Consider the following 12,519-nt stretch of genomic DNA (forward strand, 5'->3'; position numbering starts at 1 on the left):
CAGTTACATGGGTAAGATGGGCATAGAGGGGATATGGGCCAAACGTGGGCAATTGGGACTCGCTTAATGGTAAAAAACTGGGTGGCATGGACAAGTTGGGCCGAAGGGCCTGTTTCCATGCTGTAAACCTCTATGACTAACAGCTTTCACCTTTGTGTTTCATGGGTATGATTATCATCAACAAGACACACTTCTATGAATCTTTGTTCCCTCTGGTCATGTCAATCCTGATGGTGTAACTTCCCAAAGTTCCTTTTCAACTGACAAACCAATAACACTCTGGGTTTGGGAATTTCTGGGAAAACACCCAACTCTTTAGTGTATCTAATCTAATCACACAGCTTTCCACGTTTTAGATCTTTTTAGCCAGCTTATGCAGAACTTCCATGGGTTCCTTTCCTTGTTTTCTGACCAACAGAAAATCTGACCTCCTTCTCCTCACAATAATTCAGTATGTTCTTCTTTCTGGCTCTGGTGCTTTCTCTTTGTATCTGGGTGCTGATCACCTTCCCTCTCCAGCTCTCCTTTGTGTCTGTCCACCACATAGCTTCTTTCCTAACTTCCTTCTTACTGGTACTGCTACCAAGTCAAGGGTTGCCAGTTCAAAAGGACCAATATTTCCTTTTACCCAAGAACATTACAAATTGATAAAATCTTTTAAAGGTATTTTTCAAAAATTCTTAAAACACTTGGTCTCCACAGACATTTTAAAGAAATTGCAATTTTTTCTTACTAAATTGCTGCCAGATCAAGGGTCGTCACAATAGATGCATTTTATAGGTTTGGTACCAATATGATTGTTGAGCACTAAATAGAGAGATTTTGATTGGATCATGATGACCATGTGAATAACCTTGTACACTTAGCATAAAACAACTTCTTCTGTAAAATCAATCACAGAGAACTATTCATGATACATGACCCTCAACTCTCTCAATTGATCTCATGGTCCAATGCTGTATTACCAACATTGTGGCAACCGTGCATTTCTGACTCTTCCCATTTCAAGGCCAGACTGATTAAATTTAAGCTGCACACTACAAAATGGACCAATGCTTCCACATCAGCGTCCACCAGAATTACAACTCTAATCATGAACAACAGAATAGAAATCCATTAGTCCTTGTTTAAAATTAACCTGGGGATTCAATTTTACAGCAGGTATACATAACTAAAGAAACAATAGCTTACAATCTCTATTCCTGCTATCTATAAGAACCATTTATATAAGTGAAGACTGTATTGATAGTGACTTTCTGACCTCATATTCTTGGACTGAGGCATAGTGCTGAGCTATCTTATGATAGTATTTGTAGGACGTTTTGTCATCTTGAAGCTCTAGAATGTGGACTGCCTTTTTCCACTGCCGAGCGCCAATACTTGCTTCAATCGCTTTTACAGAACATCTGAAAACAAATTGAAAAGTTTAAGTATAATTTACATTACATACTGGTATATAATTAAAGAGTTATTCCTGCAGACAACTTCCAAATTTGAAATATATTGGGTTGCACCAAGGGGGCCATTTTAACCCACAAAATTGGGTGGGCAGGTAACATTTTAAAAATCTCAAACCCAAACCTGATCCCATCACGAACCTGCCCATACATGGTTTTAATGGAGGCACAAAGAGGGCAGGCAACCCACTTCCAGGACATTCCTCTATATATTTTAATGAAGCTGCACGCTTCTCATTTCATAGAACCCCTACAGTGCAGAAGGGGGCCATTTGCCCCATTGAGCTCTCACCAACAATCCCACCCAAGTCCTATCCCTGTAACCCCACATATTTACCCTGACACTAAGAGACAATTTAGCATGGCCAATCAATCTAACTTGCACATTTTTGGACTGTGGAAGGATCTGGAACACCCAGAGGAAACCCACAATTCATGGGGAGAATGATCAAACTTTAGATAATCACCCGAGGCCGGAATTGAACCTAGGTCCCTGGCACTGTGAGGCAGCAGTGTTAACCTCTCTGCCACTGTGCTGCCCAAAGTTTTTAATCTCTGTTTCATCTTTAAAGCTGACCAGCCAGTTTCCCAGACTTCAGGAAATCTGAAAGCTAATGGCAGGTGAGGACAGCTGCATTGAAGAGATGAATGCTTTTCCAGAACTGTGGGACTCCCACCCCCCAAACCAGGCCACAAACTAACTTGCTTCTATCCCACAATCAGACCTGTCTAGCACCTCTGATCCCACTTGCCCACAATCAATGGCCTGTGATCACCACTAACACCCTCATCTCTGCCCGCAATTTCCCCTTGACCCTACAATCTATGCATTATCCATCTCTCTCATAATTGTTATCTCAGGAAGCTGGAAACCTATCTGTTCCTCTGGAGTTTTTCCTGCTGACAAAGAAACAAGCCTGTCAATCAAGCTGACTTCTGGGTGGTGAGCCTGTCAAAACAATAACACACGAAATGCGCAATGTGAAGTCAAAACGTCCCAGCATTCAGTGGAACCTAGACTTCTGGATTTCCAACACACAATTCCCCTGTCCATCTTGGGAATCCCATCCCAATAAATACTGGATCCTGAATACATAAAGAAAATATTCTTTTAGGTTCACGCAGTTGAACCTACCCGGCCTCAATGTAATGATTAATTGCAGTATCCAGCTGCTTCTGTTGCACCAGATAGTCTCCCCAGGTCTCCTCCAACTTCACAACCTCTGATGGAAAAACCGTTCTAGACAACTCCACCGCTGAAATCAGAGGAATTACATTTGACAAAGCCTTTAGGCAAAATGATTTGATTTAATCATTTTACAGAAACTACCATAAAATGAACCTTCAAGCTATCATAAAAGGATAATTTCTCCCTTAAATATTAATTTACAGTAAAAATTAATACACAAATGTTTAAATTATGATTGAAAATAGAGGGATATGGGGAAGGATGGCAGGAGGAAGGTGGTGTGAAATACAAACACCTTTACAAACCTATGGAAAAAAATGTATTCTTTTTCTTCCCTATAAATTCTGTGCAATTTTACGCAAAGTAATATTAGACCATTCCTTTTCTCAGTTAATACCATCACCATCCAATTTGCCCAACAAGTTTAGAATAATAACTCTTTATGCACCATAAGTACTGATCCAAGTATTAGGAGAACTACATACCTTTCCTAAAGGCATTGCCCTTACGGTAGCAATCCAATGCTCTTTGGTAATTTCCAATTTTTTCATAGAGATCTCCAGCCTACAAAAAAAAAGATAAATCCTGGACAGACTGATCCTCTGGTACGCAATTGGTGTTATATCTTGGCAACATGCAGTTCATCACTATAGTACTCAACATAATATTAGCTTAGTTAGAACCTGTTGCTTTCATTTGAATACTATATTTACATCCTGCATTCTCTACTTAATTTAGTTCCAGTCATAATTTGGTCGATGCTTTTTTTTTCAGGCTCATCTCTCCTTCACCTGCAATTTTAAGCAACATATAATTGTAAGGTTACACCCTTCCTTGAATGTCATTTTCAGCGGTGATACTAAGTTGTCCCTTTCCTTATTTGTTTTCCAACAAGATAGTAAGGAAACACAACAAGGGTTACTTCAATACGATGGTGCCAGTAAAAGAGCCCTATTAAAATAGAACTACAGTCCCTATAGCATGTTTCTTGCTTCTAATGACAAAGGGTCTGGCTTCCACTTGACAATGGGTCTGGCTTCCACTTGACAATATGATGATATTGAAAGCTACAAAAGAAATGCTGTCTCATGGTAATTTCCTTCCTTCCATTTTTGTTCAAAAACATTATTTTAATTAAAAAAACATATTTTGTGAAAAGTATTCAGTCAATCAGGCACTTCGATACTCAACCTGAACTGCTATGGATAGGAACATAGTGATACCATGTCCCACTAATTGCCTATGTGCAATCAGAACCTTCTTCTCCACTGTTCACAGAAATACCTGGTAAACTCTGGATCCCCTTAAATGTCCTGCTGAGGGCCTTTCCCTGTATTTCTATGTAACAGGATTCAAACTATAAAAACTATAAATAAAGTTTCATTTTGTAGTTTGAAATTTCATGAATTACGTGGCTTCTACGTGAGAGTCAAACAAGTATTAAATCTGAAATATAAGATACTAGATAAATATTTTTACTGCACAGAACCAGAGAATTACTGAAACTAAGTGTTTAAAAGATTCTGTGGGACAATTCCTAAATTTTATTGAATATAGGGGCATATATGTTAATTAACAACTAATAAATAAAAACACAGCATAAAAACTATACTAGAGTTATTCTTAATACCCACCCTTTCATAAAAATCCCCTTTAATTAGGGCTGCAGCAATTCGATTGATAATATCACCATTTGTCATAAGTTCACTCCTACTCAAGACTAAACGGGCAGCTTTTGCAGGAAGGCCAGCTTTCAGATAGAGATTAACAGCTCCAACGTAATCGCCATCATTCTCTTTCACTTCTCCTGCCTTCTCATCTTGATTTGTCTCCATGAGCCACTTATAATAACTCCGTCTAAGATTGTCCAATTCAGGATGACCCTAAAGAAAGAGTCAAAACAGTTGTAAACACCACACAAGGTTGCTCTGAGCAAGCTCTAAAGATAAAGAGATATTGCTAGTTCTCCTTAGTATGAAAAATATCAATATAAAAATTACAACTATTTTTATTTGTAGGTGTTATTTGCATTTATTGATATTGTCATAAAAGGATTCAAAGCTTATTAAGGATTAAACTTTCAATGCACATTATCATTTACTCAAATTTAATTACTGCAATTTTCCCTCAATCCTCTTTCAATGTCATAAGATACCTTTTGAAAAGATAAAATAATTCAAACCTTCATTCTATTTTTTTTTTAAATGGAACTCTACTTTTGGAAAGAAAATTGCAGTTTGCAGAAATATTGCTCATTTTAATGATTTATAATATTAATAATATCCGTGACTTTCAGTATATAAAACAAGTCTTTTACAATTGGGAAGAGGTTGGTATTTTATCTTCTTTGGTCCTTCAATCTCCCAAATTGATTTCTGTTTCTACTTTTGCATTGCTTAATATTACATGTCAGGACAAAATGATTGCTTTTTCTGTTAAACTTAGACTTCATAACAACTTTTAATTTGTTACACAGACAGGCTAGCTTGGTCCCTAAATGTTTTGTAAAATATTTGTGATTTTCCAGTATTGCATTTCATTTTAGAATTTAGAAACATCCCACTCACCTGAAGAAGGGGCTCAGAGCCTCGAAAGCTTGTGTGGCTTTTGCTACCAAATAAACCTGTTGGACTTTAACCTGGTGTTGTTAAACTTCTTACTATCCAATTTGTATACAAGGTTCCACAAACAGCAACAAGGTAAATCACTCAACTTTTTTTAAGTGAAAGATGATTAAAGGAAAAATATTGACAAGGGCATCAGGAAAACTCCCCTGTTTTTCTCTGCATAGTACCACAGGATCTTTTATGTCTAGCCAAAAGGGTAGATGAAGACCCAGTGTAATGCCTCATCTGCAAGACACCACCTCTGACAATGCAGCCTTAAAATGCAGCATAAAATATTGATTCAATAATAATAATGTCTTCACATTTGGCAAGAATGATAAAGAGCAACCAATTCAAACACATTTTTCTTCACCGAGGTTCTGATGAGAGGTCAGACCTGAAGTATTAACTGTTCTTCTCTCCACAGAAGCTGCCTGACCTGCTGAGTATTTCTAACATTTTCTTTTATTTCAAATTTCCAACATTTGCGATATTTGGCTTTTGTTTTTCTTCACCACCATACCCATATTCTTTTGTGGATATATTTTCAGTCATTACTCATCTAGCAGTTTAACATCTAATCTGAACAATTGTAAACATCAGGATTTCACTATGCTGGCCAATCTGCAGAACAAATTACCTTGGCTTCAGCGACCATAATACATTCATCCCACATGTGTAGCTCCTGATACATATCCATGGCTTTATCAACAGCATTCTAGGAAAAGATTGATATTTGTTTAAACAATATTCTAAAGACAAGTGCCAACATGTTGAGAAAATTATTGCATCAATTTTAATGCTTTCTATGGACAAATTGTGGATATGGCAATATAGAAAAAGAACTAACAGCACTCTATGCTTTATATTATATTAAAAATAAAAAGTGCATCAGATCTATTAAATCTACAGCAAATGCAATACAAGTTTTAAAATTAAAACCGTAGGTTGATTGGCATTTTCCATTTATTGTAAATTATATTATTGCATTATATTTTCATTCAAGAAATATCTGCCTAGTAAAGGCTTGTAAAGTTTTTAAGAATACATCTCTTCACATTTAACTTATTAAAATTTATGTGGGAGAACTTTTATTACATGATATAAAAGTTATGAATGCTTGTGAGTAAGGAGACTGAAAAGTAGTTGGGAATTTCAAAGAATAGCAGACACATCAAGGTAGATATAGCTCATTCCATCCAGCAGGAATATGGTGGTGGCAGCCTTTAAATCCTAGTGCTATACTTAGTGCACAGTACCAAAGCAGAGTCATTTTTGACAAGGCCTTCAAAAAGGCAGCAGATATTCACTCGCAACAGGCGTGAGACTGATTAAAATATATAAATCAACATCCTATGATGTCAACAGGACTGAGACACCATTTTCACTTACCAAAACAAAAATGCAATGCTGGGAAAATCTAGTAATACTGGGTGGTCTGAGCATTAAATGGCTGTTGGAAACGACATTTCAACAGGCACTCAACTGTTGACACTAGGATTATTGCTATCCATGTGTCTGGTGATCTGTGATCTGCAGGATTTCTTCGCTTCTTTCCATTGTAAGTCGTTTGATTTTACCTTCCTTTGACTTCTAAACTTTCAAGAAACCTAAAACTTAAGATGGAAGTCATCCTGGTCATTCTACTGTGTTTAAAGAAACTGGGGCAACAGGAGCAGCTGTTGTAGGTTAAAGAACTTCAAGGTGCTATGAGGAAACCACATGTGTATAGGGTTGCTCACAGGCATTCTCACTGAGTTTATAGGATCCATGTGTGTGAAACTCAGAAGCAGCAATATGGTTGCCTGTTCCCAGGGCAGAATGCTCCTCCTGTTGTTTCCTGCGTAAACCATGTAATGCTGCTCACCTTGGGAATGACAGATGTTGATTTGTCTCTATGCTGATGTCACAGTTTAATCACTGATATGATGTTAGAATCCTAAATCTGAGCAATGAAAGTGCAGTACCTGCATTGTGCACTCATGAAAACAGCATAAAGTTGTAACATGGGCCCTGCAGTCATGTTATTTTAAGGGACGGGCATCCTGATTGCAGGTAGGTTAAATTTGGTAGGAAGAATGAGGAAAGGCAATGCAAACCAAAGGATACACTTCTAAAGCAAGTGCAGGAACAGGGGGTCCTGGGGCTATGGACTCAAGTCATTGACAGTAACAGTGCGGGTTGAGAAAAAGATTTTAATTAGGCATATAGGATTCTGGGATTTATAAATAGAAGCATAGAGTATGAAAGCAAAGAAGTAATGATGACCCTTTATAAAAATACTGGTTCGGTCTCAACTGGAGTAGTGCACCCAATTCTGGGCACCACACTTCAGACATGCTGTGAAGGTTTTTTAGCGAAAGCACAAAAAAGATTGATCCAGCTCAGCATGTCAGAGATTAGCGGCTTGGAGACAAGGTCTATCGTCTGTATAGGAGACTTGTGATACCATTAAGCGTGCAACATTGGACCAATCGAAAGCTTTAATTTACCAGACTTGTCTGGCTGTTTCTTGCAGTACAGTTCAGAGACTCCCAGATTGCCTGCTGGATTTTCACAGTTACTTCATTAGATGTGAATGCAAACCTACTTGTGACCAATAAATGAACTTTAAAATAAACTTTAACTTTGCATTCTGCACAACTTTGCTATGGAATGGGGATAGCCCATGGAGCCAGCAAAGCAAGCCAACTTTCCCAATCTGCCGAGGCTTGGCCATGGTAAGGATAGAGCAAAAGTTGGGAGAGGAGGAGCAACAACAGCACCTTGCAGCCAAATCTATGATTCATAGAACATAGAACATAGAACAGTACAGCACAGAACAGGCTCTTCGGCCCACGATGTTGTGCCGAGCTTTGTCTGAAACCCAGATCAAGCTATTTCCTCCCTATCATCCCGAAGTACTCCATGTGCCTATCCAATAGCTTCTTAAATGTTCCTAAAGTTTCTGACTCCACTATCCTTGCAGGCAGTCCATTCCACACCCCAACCACTCTCTGCGTAAAGAACCTACCTCTGATATCCTTCCTGTATCTCCCACCACGAACCCGATAGTTATGCCCCCTTGTAATAGCTCCATCCACCCGAGGAAATAGTCTTTGAACGTTCACTCTATCTATCCCCTTCATCATTTTATAAACCTCTATCAAGTCTCCTCTCAACCTCCTCTGCTCCAAAGAGAAAAGCCCAAGTTCCCACAACCTTTCCTCATAAGACCTCCCCTCCAAACCAGGCAGCATCCTGGTAAATCTCCTTTGCACTCTTTCCAGTGTCTCCACATCCTTCTTGTAGTGAGGTGACCAGAACTGCACACAACATTCCAAATGTGGTCTCATCAAGGTCCTGTACAGTTGTAGCATAACCCCACGGCTCAAACTCAAACCCCCTGTTAATGAACGCCAACACACTATAGGCCTTCTTCACGGCTCTATCCACTTGAGTGGCAACCTTCAGAGATCTATGGATATGAACCCCAAGATCTCTCTGTTCCTCCACATTCTTCAAAACCCTACCTTTGACCCTGTAATCCACATTTAAATTTGTCCTACCAAAATGAATCACCTCGCATTTGTCAGGGTTAAACTCCATTTGCCATTTTTCAGCCCAGCTCTGCATCGTATCTATATCTCTTTGCAGCCTACAACAGCCCTCCACCTCATCCACTACTCCACCAATCTTGGTGTCATCAGCAAATTTACTGATCCACCCTTCAGCCCCCTCCTCCAAGTCATTTATAAAAATTACAAAGAGCAGAGGACCAAGCACTGATCCCTGTGGCACTCCGCTGGTAACCGGTTTCCAGTCCGAAAATTTTCCATCCACCACCACCCTCTGTCTTCTGTTAGATAGCCAGTTACCTATCCAATCAGCCAAACTTCCCTCTATCCCACACATCCTTACTTTCTTCATAAGCCGACTGTGGGGGACTTTATCAAACGCCTTACTAAAATCCATGTATATGACATCAACTGCACTACCTTCATCTGCACGCTTAGTTACCTCCTCAAAAAATTCTATCAAATTTGTGAGGCAAGACTTGCCCTTCACAAATCCGTGCTGACTATCCCGGATTAAGCTGCATCTTTCTAAATGGTCGTAAATCCTATCCCTAAGGACCTTTTCCATCAACTTACCGACCACCGAAGTAAGACTAACCGGCCTATAATTACCAGGGTCATTTCTATTCCCTTTCTTAAACAGAGGAACCACATTCGGCACTCTCCAGTCCTCTGGCACCACCACCGTGGACAGTGAGGACGCAAAGATCAATGCCAAAGGCTCTGCTATCTCATCCCTTGCCTCCCAAAGAATCCTAGGATATATTTCATCAGGCCCAGGGGACTTATCAACTTTCAGTTTAATCAAAATTCCTAGTACATCTTCCCTCCGAACATCTACTTCCTCCAGCCTATCAGCCTGTGACACCATCTCTTCCTCAAAAACATGGCCCCTCTCCTTGGTGAACACCGAAGAAAAGTATTCATTCATCACCTCTCCTATCTCTTCTGACTCCATGCACAAATTCCCACTACTGTCCTTGACCGGCCCCAGCCTCACCCTGGTCATTCTTTTATTCCTCACATAAGAGTAAAAAGCCTTGGGGTTTTCCTTGATCCGACCTGCCAAGGACTTCTCATGCCCCCTCCTAGCTCTCCTAAGCCCCTTTTTCAGCTCATTTCTTGCTAACCAGGATATTGGTGCCCTTCTGGTTCAAGTGCACCCCGTCCTGTTGGTACAGGTCCCACCTTCCCCAGAAGGTGTTCCAATTATCCACATAGCTGAAACCCTCCCTCCTACACCATCCCTACATCCATGTGTTTAACTGCACTCTCTCCCTGTTCCTCAACTCGCTCTCCCATGGCACCGGCAACATACCAGAGATGACAACCTGTTTTGTCCTGGCTCTCAGCTTCCACCTAAGCTCCCCGAATTCCTGTTTTAAGTCCCCGTCCTCTCTCTTACCTATGTCTTTGGTGCCGACATGCACCACGACTTGTGACTGTTCCCCCTCCCCCTTTAGAATCCTGAAGACACGGTCGGAGATGTCACGGACCCTGGCATCCGGGAGGCAACATACCATCCGTGAGTCTCTCTTGTTGCCACAGAACCTCCTATCTATCCCTTAACAAACGAGTCCCCAATAACTATAGCTCTACCGCTCTCCCCCTTTCCCTTCTGAGCCACAGGGACGGACTCAGTGCTGGCAATCTGGTCACTGCGGCTTACCACTGGTAGGTCGCCCCCCTCACCTGTATCCAAAGTGGAATACTTGTTGCTAAGGGGAACGACCACAGGGGATCCCCGCACCGACTGCTTCCTCCCAGCCCCTCTCACTGTCACCCATCTATTTTCATTCCCTGGAGCAACTATATCCCTGAAGCTTGTGTCTATGGCCCTCTCTGCCTCCCTGATGACCCTAAGCTCATCCAACTCCAGCTCCCTAACGCGGTCTTGGAGGAGCTGCAGATGGGTGCACCTCCCACAAGTGTAATCAGCAGGGACACTGACGGTGTCCCTCACCTCAAACATTCTGCAGGAGGTACATTGCACTGCCTTCACTTCCATCCCCTCCATATATAACTTACTGCTACAAAGAAAAAGAATTGCTCCAATGAAACACTGAACCCTTTTTCCCCTTCCTCAGAGTGCACTGGGAAAGAACAAGGATTTGAAATTGAAGGGTAACAGAATGAATTTAAACCTGTCCTGTGTCGCCCGTTTCCGCCTAAGCCCTGCGAGCCAAAGCCCTTACAGCTCTCACTCTGCTTCCCACTCACTCCACTGCCCACTCCCGACACTGCCCGCTGTATAGTGTGGCCGGCTTTTTATGCTCCAGTCGAACAAAGAGGTCGAACCCCCCAGGTAACTGACTTTTATACTAAGAACTCAACCTCCCAGAATCCCCTTCAGCTGACGTCACTTCCCTTAATTCAAAACCTTGAAAAAAGCCCGCGAAACAAACAAGGAATACAACAAATAAATAAATAAATCAGTACTTTGCTTACCCTCAGCACTCCTGCTAAGAATCTCTCCCTCTCAGTCCTGCTCCAGTCGAACAAAGAGGTCGAACCCCCCAGGTAACTGACAACAGCTAATTACCCAACTAATCTACTTCTCTCCCTAACCTCACTGCCCACTGCCACATTAACACTCTGAAATACCACCTCTGGACGTTAGGCACAGAAGAACTGCCAGTTTGATCAATTTTCATTTACATGTCACTCAACCTTCAGGCTCCATGACTAGGGGCAGCACGGTGGCACAGTGGTTAGCGCTACTGCCTCACAATGCCAGGGACCCAGGTTCTGGCTTCAGATCACTGTCTGTGTGGAGTTTGCATGTTCTCCCTGTGTCTGCGTGGGTTTCCTCCGGGTGCTCCGGTTTCCTCTCACAGTCCAAAGATGTGTAGGTTAGGTTGATTGGCTATGCTAAATTGACCCTAATGCTAGGGGGATTAGCAGGGCAAATGTGTGGGGTTACAGGAATAGAGCCTGGGTGGGATGTGGTCGGTACAGACTCAATGGGCCGAATGGCCTCCTTCTGAACTGTAGGGATTCTATGACTAGAATGAAATACTGAAGACAAAGTGGCAAAGTCAAAAGCTGTGATTTTTCATGCTGCTACAAGAGTCATTATCATAATACAAAAATATATTTCCTTAAGTGATTTCTTGCCCTTTCATTCACTCCAATGAGGTATTCCCTCAGTGCTTTAAGCATGGATAATGAAAGGTTGCAAATGTTCATAAGGGTGTTTTGAGATGACCTTCGGGAGTCTAAGCAAGGGATGGACCAGTTGATGACTGCAGCATATTAGCTGCCAATGTATGCTAGTTTTCTGAAATCATGTTGGGCTATACGAAGGAGCAAAGATATTGCCATCTTGAGAGAGAGAAACGTGTCACTCACATACCACTTTTACTCCTGTTGGCTGCAGCTCCTCAAACTGATTATGGGAGAGTGGACTGCAGGAGATCAATGTCATGATTAAATGCTGCGTGCACTGACATTATTAACCACCTCACCCCAGGCCTTTGCAGCATCCATTGGGTACTTTGATTTGATTTGATCTATTATGGTCACATGTATTGGCATGGTGAGAAGTATTGTTTCTTGCATGCTATACAGACAAAACATACCGGACATAGAGAAGGAAAGGAGAGAGTGCAGAATGTAGTGTTACAGTCATAGCTAGGGCGTAGAGAAAGATCAACTTAATAAGAGGTAGGTCCATTCAAAAGTCTGATGGCAGCAGGGAAGAAGCTTCC

The 12,519-nt window shown here is 41.2% G+C and overlaps 1 protein-coding gene across 2 annotated transcripts in view; it reads right to left on the reverse strand.

Annotated features, from left to right (window-relative positions):
- The window catches only part of ift172 (intraflagellar transport 172), a 109,257-nt gene that overhangs the window by 53,553 nt on the left and 43,185 nt on the right, over positions 1 to 12,519 (reverse strand). For both annotated transcript variants that reach the window (XM_078212954.1, XM_078212955.1), the window contains exons 21-25: positions 5,893 to 5,970; positions 4,281 to 4,529; positions 3,132 to 3,210; positions 2,593 to 2,713; positions 1,262 to 1,406 (exon numbers count right to left, since the gene is read on the reverse strand). In XM_078212954.1, coding sequence (XP_078069080.1) covers positions 1,262 to 1,406; positions 2,593 to 2,713; positions 3,132 to 3,210; positions 4,281 to 4,529; positions 5,893 to 5,970 — 672 coding nt within the window. The remainder of the gene's footprint in view (positions 1 to 1,261; positions 1,407 to 2,592; positions 2,714 to 3,131; positions 3,211 to 4,280; positions 4,530 to 5,892; positions 5,971 to 12,519) is intronic.

This window comes from Mustelus asterias, chromosome 5, assembly GCF_964213995.1.
Source record: "Mustelus asterias chromosome 5, sMusAst1.hap1.1, whole genome shotgun sequence".
NCBI lineage: Eukaryota > Metazoa > Chordata > Chondrichthyes > Carcharhiniformes > Triakidae > Mustelus > Mustelus asterias.